Source organism: Hydra viridissima, unplaced genomic scaffold (assembly GCF_058129835.1).
Source record: "Hydra viridissima isolate aposymbiotic clone 2 unplaced genomic scaffold, HvirCarnegie_v1 scaffold_13, whole genome shotgun sequence".
NCBI classification, from domain to species: Eukaryota; Metazoa; Cnidaria; class Hydrozoa; order Anthoathecata; family Hydridae; genus Hydra; species Hydra viridissima.
The window spans coordinates 7,452,745-7,459,479 of NW_028324312.1; the positions used below are offsets into that span (position 1 = coordinate 7,452,745).

The 6,735-nt window shown below is 31.3% G+C and overlaps 1 protein-coding gene across 1 annotated transcript; it reads right to left on the minus strand.

Moving 5' to 3' along the window:
• Positions 1-3,935: 3,935 nt before the first annotated feature.
• Positions 3,936-5,910, minus strand: LOC145188002 (uncharacterized). Its single transcript, XM_090071042.1, has 2 exons — positions 5,704-5,910; positions 3,936-5,635 (listed from the first exon to the last, which is right to left on the minus strand). Exons 1-2 carry the CDS (start codon positions 5,802-5,804, stop codon positions 4,930-4,932), a joined length of 807 nt encoding a protein of 268 aa, XP_089927168.1. The 5' UTR covers positions 5,805-5,910; the 3' UTR covers positions 3,936-4,929.
• Positions 5,911-6,735: the final 825 nt, after the last annotated feature.

The following is a 6,735-nucleotide window of genomic DNA, read 5'->3' on the forward strand; positions in this document are numbered from 1 at the left end:
TTCTCATCAACATTGAACAGTTTTGCTGTCTTTCTGATGGATAAAACAGGATTCTTTTTCAACATAATTTTTGAGCTTTACTGTGAACATTTTATCAACTTTTTGTTCTCTGGAGAGGAGCATTTTGGCTCTTTCATCCCTGTCACGTATTTTGACTTTATAAAATGAAGTTTTAGATACTCCAGAATTACGAATCACTTCTTTTTCAGGCAAACCCACTAGAATTAAATTAAAAAATCGGTTCTTTTGGCTTCCACTGCAAAACCTTCAACTAAAGCTTTTACAATTCGCAACTTTATTCAAATCTAAGACGGTCATTGTTCATTAACCAACAAAAACAAATTGCGAAAGTATTTTATTTATAAAACAAAACCTAGCTAAAAGTCAGTTCGCAAATCGCTGCCGCACCCTGTATATGATCAAAGGCTGGCTACCCTCATTGATAAATGTTAAAGAACGGCGTATAGTGAAAAAAATGTTTTTGAACAGTTGACCAAGTAGATTGTATAGTGGTTGCTGTTTCCTGCACACTCAGATTGGGATTCACTTCCACCAAAGTTTTTAAAGCGTCATTATCAAAACATACTGACCGCCCACTTCGATTAGCATCAGACAACTCAAAATCAACATTGGAAAACTTTCTAAACCAACGTGAGCATTTATTGACCTCCAATACGTCTCCATTCACATCACAAATTTTTATTGTTACGACTGCTCAACTAGTTTTTTTTGTTATGATTGTTGCACTACAAAAGACAGTGTTGTGCAAGTTATCTATATTATTTACAGAGAATGTCAAAAAAACTGGCCTAGAACTTTTGTGTGGGTGTTTTTTTTTACAAATATTCAAAGTGAAACTAAAAAAAAATAAACATTTAACGAGTGATTTTATTTAAAGTATCAAAGCGCCTTTTAAAGTATTAAAGCACCTTTGCTGCGAGAACTGCTTAAATTCTCAGAGGCATGCTATCAGCAAGCCTTGTTAATAACAATGGTTCTAAGCTATTTCACGCTTCTTAAACGCATTCGAAAAGGCAAGCTTCATCATTATATACTCTTCTTTTAATTTCATCATTTCATTTTATAAATTTATCAACACAGAGTTTTCGAGCGCATTTAAAGCCAAAAAGAGTTTCATCTGACAAAATAACTCCTCTCAGTTAAACAATAATCCAGTCATTATGTGGAATTCAGCTTGTCTCCATACAGCAATAATCCTGTCTTTACGTGCACTTTTGAAGCTTATACATAATTTTTATCTTTTATCAAATATTTATTGGTGGATTTAAATTTATATATATATATATATATATATATATATATATATATATATAATCTAAAAAGTAATAGATAAGCACATGGCACTATTAATTAGTAAATAAAAAATATTTATTTTTTTGAAATAAATACTTTAACTTTAAGAAAAAGCATGTTACTCAAGACTCACAAGAAGAAAGTTCAAATGAATAAGATCTATTTTTGGCGCATTTTTTATTTTGCAAAGTGAGCAAATCCATTATCTAATTCTTTGTCTCAGAGAAGGTTACGCGGTTGGAAAACTGTATAAAAAGGGAGTGGAGTTTGTAAATTGTATGATTCACAGACGGGAAAAGTAATATAAAGCTCTTAAAGAAAGCAGTTACTCATTAGTGTTTCAAGGAAGGTTAATATAATTCCCTACATCTTTGGGAACATGTCTATTTTTATGAATTTTATAACTCTCGTTAACTGTCGTTAACAAGTAATGCCGGGATGGCACTATTGAATTGTCAGGGTTTGAGAATTGGGTGTTTGGGTGTTAAGGTTTGTTAATTTGAGTTTGGGGATAAACTCATTGGGGGAAGCACGAAGGGCGTAGGGTGTTTAACAAAAGAGTCATCGAATTAAAAGGCATATGGTTTTGTGCAACCATCATGCATGTCTTTGATAGATGGCATAGTACGTGAAGTTAAGCCACCAGCCAGGCGGCTGAGAACTGCTCGGAGAGATTAAAGGCGTGTAGTTTGATAGGCGTTAGAGTACTGCGTTGAAGGGTGCTATCATTGCGTGAGAGATAATCCGAAATAGAGGCCGAATAAGAAAGGTTTTGGTTTTGAAGTGACCAAAATTATTTCAGCAATACAAACTGTGCAAGCTATTGAAAAAAAAAAAAAGTTCGAAATTGTCATTTTTTTTTAAATTGCCTTTTTTTTGAAGGCGTGGCACAAAAAATATCCCATGAACCATTGATAATTCCTTAAGTTAAACCTTTAGCTATGATACAAATTTTATCTCTCCTGTAATGTTTGTATTTTGAACTTGTTTTAGTCTGCAGAGCTATGATACAAATATATAAAAATACTTTCAATGTCATATTTTTTAATGTTATGTTTACATTGCTAGTTGACACATTTAATTAGTTTTATCAGGTAGAAATTAAATGCGATGAGTTTTATTAATCTCTATAGATTAAAGAAAAAATCTCACTAATTAATAAAAGACATCGTTTCTTTTTGTCTTACTTAATAAATGTCAACATTTCTTTTGTGTTTAAGGTATTATTAGAAATACCTTTCAGACACATATTAATTTTTGTGGAATATCAGCTATGTCGATAAGCTCCTGACACATACAAGATAGCCCGGAAAAACCGTGCATGATTTCATTGACTCCCTCGTCCAGATCACTTTTATGGCATTACATTACTTAATAGCAGTTCATAAACGTTTTTGGTAGGTGGGTGTCTGTCCTGTCTTTTTATACCTAAGTCAATTCTAATCGTTAGAACTGTTATAGCAAATGAGTCATTGCCGATGTAATCTCCAAAGTTTGAACAGTTTTATTAGACACGACAGGTAAAAACTAAGAGCAGCTGTCGCCTATTTACGTACTTAATTAAAATATCTCACTTTTTTAGTTCAATATTTCGTTAACTTAAAAATTTGGTTGAGGAACGAATTTGATATTTTTTCTAAAAGTGCTTAAATTTTAGTTTCAGAAACAGTTTAGTTTTTGTTATAAAAAAAAACTCCATTAAGATAAGCTAAAAAGGTTTGAAAAACAAGAACTTTTAAAATAATACATTTTTTTTGAGATCTTCAAAGTTGTGCGAAAATGAAATCGAAGCGGACTTTCTTTAACTTTATTATCAGCATATGAAACTCATTAAAAACTCTGACTATGCCTGTAAATAGATTAGGGTTTTACACAAAATATTTACTAACCTAAGTTTGGATCTCTTTCTGTAGGTACAGAGCCAGCCACTGAAAAATCATAACTTTTTATAATAAAATTAAGGGCCTAAACAGGCTTAATATCAGGATAAGTGCTCAACTCAGGATAAGTGCTTAACTTAAATCAAAAATCATTTAGGAGTATTCGATTCTACTAAATGGATTTGTTAATTTTTATTTACAATTTTTTATTTTTAATTGTTCGTAATTACTAAGAATATTTAGAGCTTATAGAAATAAATTTGAAAAAGTCTGTATTTACAGAGCTGTAAAATGCAGTTCGGAAATACAAGTTAGCATTTACAAAATCGTGTGTTTAAGAATGTTGCCAGATCTTAATTAAAGCTAGAGGTCAAATGTGTCTTGTAAGGCCTGCATTAAGCTATGATGTCGCCATCATTAACTACTTCTCTGTTTAAGTTTGTTCAACTTAAGTGAGATAACACTCTGAGGCATGTTTCAAACCATTTTTTTTTTTAAATAAAATGTGTTTTTCAAAAAATCCTTAGAATTTATATAATGAGGCATTCAATCAACTTGATTGGTTTGTGACAGAAATGTTGGACAAATATTTTACGGTCGTGTAAGCGTGTATTTGAAATAATACTTTAAATCTGTTGAGCAGCATATATTCTAAATGGTGAAGTAGAAATTATTAAAACGCTCCTCCTTCTACAACAACTCAGTTTTTTCGGGAAAATTTTTTAACTAACGAAAACCAAATTTTTAAAACTTTTATGTTGCATGGCTCTCACCATTCCCCTCTATTTTAAAACCCCCATTTAGCAATTTATCTGAAAATAAACTGTGTTTGTAACATACCTAAATATTTCGCCTTTTACTAAATTTTATACTTACTTTCTAACTTGCATTTATTTACCCAACTCTGCAAGACATCGAATAATGTCTAAACGTGCTAGTTTACCTCACGGTTTGACCTTATCGTCGTTGTCGTAAAAAACTGAATTTTTAACTTCTACTGTATAAAAAGGTTCACCTCTCACCTCAATAATTCTTGGTCTTTTTAACACAATGATTCTTTTACAACTAGCTATTTTGAAATGCCAAGAAACATTATTTCTTAGAACTGTTTTCAAATAACTTTTCCAATCAAAAATTTCATAATCTTCTCCTAAGTGGAAAACTGCAGAATGTTTTTCAATGACCTCCACATACTCTTTGGGGCTAACAATGGTCTCCTTATTACTAATGACCTTTTCAATGGTGCCAAACACCCTATCTGGAGGGATAAAGGAGTGATCTGTTACTGGGAAATCCAGTTCCACTGTTTGAATATGAGGATGAGCTTTATTGTGGAGCCAATAACTGATCATACCAATCATTACTGTATTCTTATTTTGCCCAGGGCATCCATCACAGCACAATCTGAATCTTTTTATGTTGCTAGACATGCTTAAATTATTTAGAGAAAAATAAAAAGCAGATGCAATTTCATTTGATCACTTAGATTGCTCCCCCTCTATCCAATAGTGAGAATCAATATTTTCTTTGTTAAGTGTATTATGTGAGCTCCCTTTTACAATTGTAAAATTATAAAAGTTGAGCTGCCTCCTATAATATGCAGCTTGATCTGATAGTTTAGGTAAGACTTGGTTCTTCTCACAATCAAATGAGAGGGTAACAAGGTCATCACTTTCTTCCCTCAGCTTGTCAAAATAAGCATCAGCTCTTTGGCAATGGATGTTTAATTTTAAAACTATTTTTTCTCTTCCGCTTGGAGATCTTTTGTATTTTTGATTCTAGTTTTAAGTTCAGAACATGCAGAGCAGGTGTCAACTCTAAGGGTCCCAAAACCTAGATTATACTCTGTATTGAATATATTAGTAAAAAACCAATAGGTAACTTTTAATTGACTATCACACTTTTTGTTATACATCCTCCACATTGCAGCAGTTGAGAGTTCAGCTGGGAAGTACTGCCTACATTTTGAGTGTGACCTACAGTAGTGCTTTTCACTAACTTGAAATGATTCTATGAATTTATTTACTTTCTCTTTTTTCTCAACAAACTTCTCTGCTTTCCTGTCTCCACCTCTACTTTCTTTGGCTGAAGTACCAGATTTTTGATATCTACTGATAACTCCAAGCAGTCTATGTTTTTTTATGCCTAATATTCCCATAAATGTTCTCCTACAAACTGGTATTCTTATAGAGGAAGAGACAGCCTTTGTAACAAAATATTTTACAGTAAATTCTCTTTTCCTATTTGATTCACCTTTAACACGTTTCGGCTGTAGGGATGAACAATGCTTCAAAATGAAGTTGTCCTGGTCCATTTTCTTACTTGTTTGATAAAATCGCTCATTGAAAGTGATGACATCACTCTGTGACAGGCAGTGACATTGGAAAGCACCCAATTTGTGCTTGCATGAAGGGATTTTTGGTGGACTCTTCTTTGAATGCCTGCAGAAAAATAGAAGTTAAAAGTTAATAAACATAATTACAAACAATACTTCATCAGTAATGCACACCTAGCTTTCTTCTCCCTTGCTCGTTTTGTGTTTTTGGGGTCTGCCACGCGTTTGCGTGACTGCAGTCTGCTTGTTTTTCTTACTTTTCGATCGTTTTCCATCGCAAAAAGTCTGTAAATGTTTAGTTAATTAATATTTCATAAATATTTTCTACTTTTTCTATTACTTACAAGACAAATCACGAAGAATTTGCAATTTCCAGAGGATAAAAGCATTAAAAACGAAAGTATTTTCAATATCAGCTGTTGTGATCACGTGGTATGATAAGTGCTTTCCTATTGGCTGAAATAATAAACTGTTTTGAAGCAGCTGCGCAAACAAAAAGAGCCAGTTTTGAACCATTTGCTGAATTTTACATAGTAAAAACTATAGGGTTGAACAGGTTTTGCATCATTTTTTTAATTTTTCAATATAATGCGAGCCATTACGAAACATTTAGCGTGCTTCATTCAAAATCGAAAAAAATGTCAAAGGGCCGGTTTTGAAGCTGACGGTCTCATATATATATATATATATATATATATATATATATATATATATATATATATATATATATATATATATATATATATATATATATATATATATATATATATATATATATATATATATATATATATATATATATATATATATATATATTTTTATATATATTTTTATATATATATATATATATATATATATATATATATATATATTATGTATGAATAAAGTTATTTACCAATGTTGTCGAAATCAATTTCTATTTTGAATAGTAAAGAAAGTAACTAAATAGCACCCATCTTTGTAGCTTCATACATTTGTTTAAAAATCGACAACTAAAACTATTGTGCTAAATATCATAACCCAGCTTTTATTATAACCCATCTCATTTATTAATATTAAAACCCGCGGGAATTATGTGCCAATTCACAGGTAAACCATAGTTTCAGGCATGGCATATCTGTGCTTTGTTTGATACAGACACAATTACTAAAAGATAAGTTATTAATAAGAATGTTGATTGGTTAGTTTTAACATGTATCATTTGTA

Bases quoted from the DNA above. Each gene is read 5' to 3' on its own strand.
- LOC145188002 (XM_090071042.1), bottom strand. From the start codon at position 5,804: ATGGAAAACGATCGAAAAGTAAGAAAAACAAGCAGACTGCAGTCACGC. The intron at 5,636-5,703 runs GTGTGCATTACT...ATTTTTCTGCAG, and splicing joins GCAAGGGAGAAGAAAGCTAG to GCATTCAAAGAAGAGTCCAC.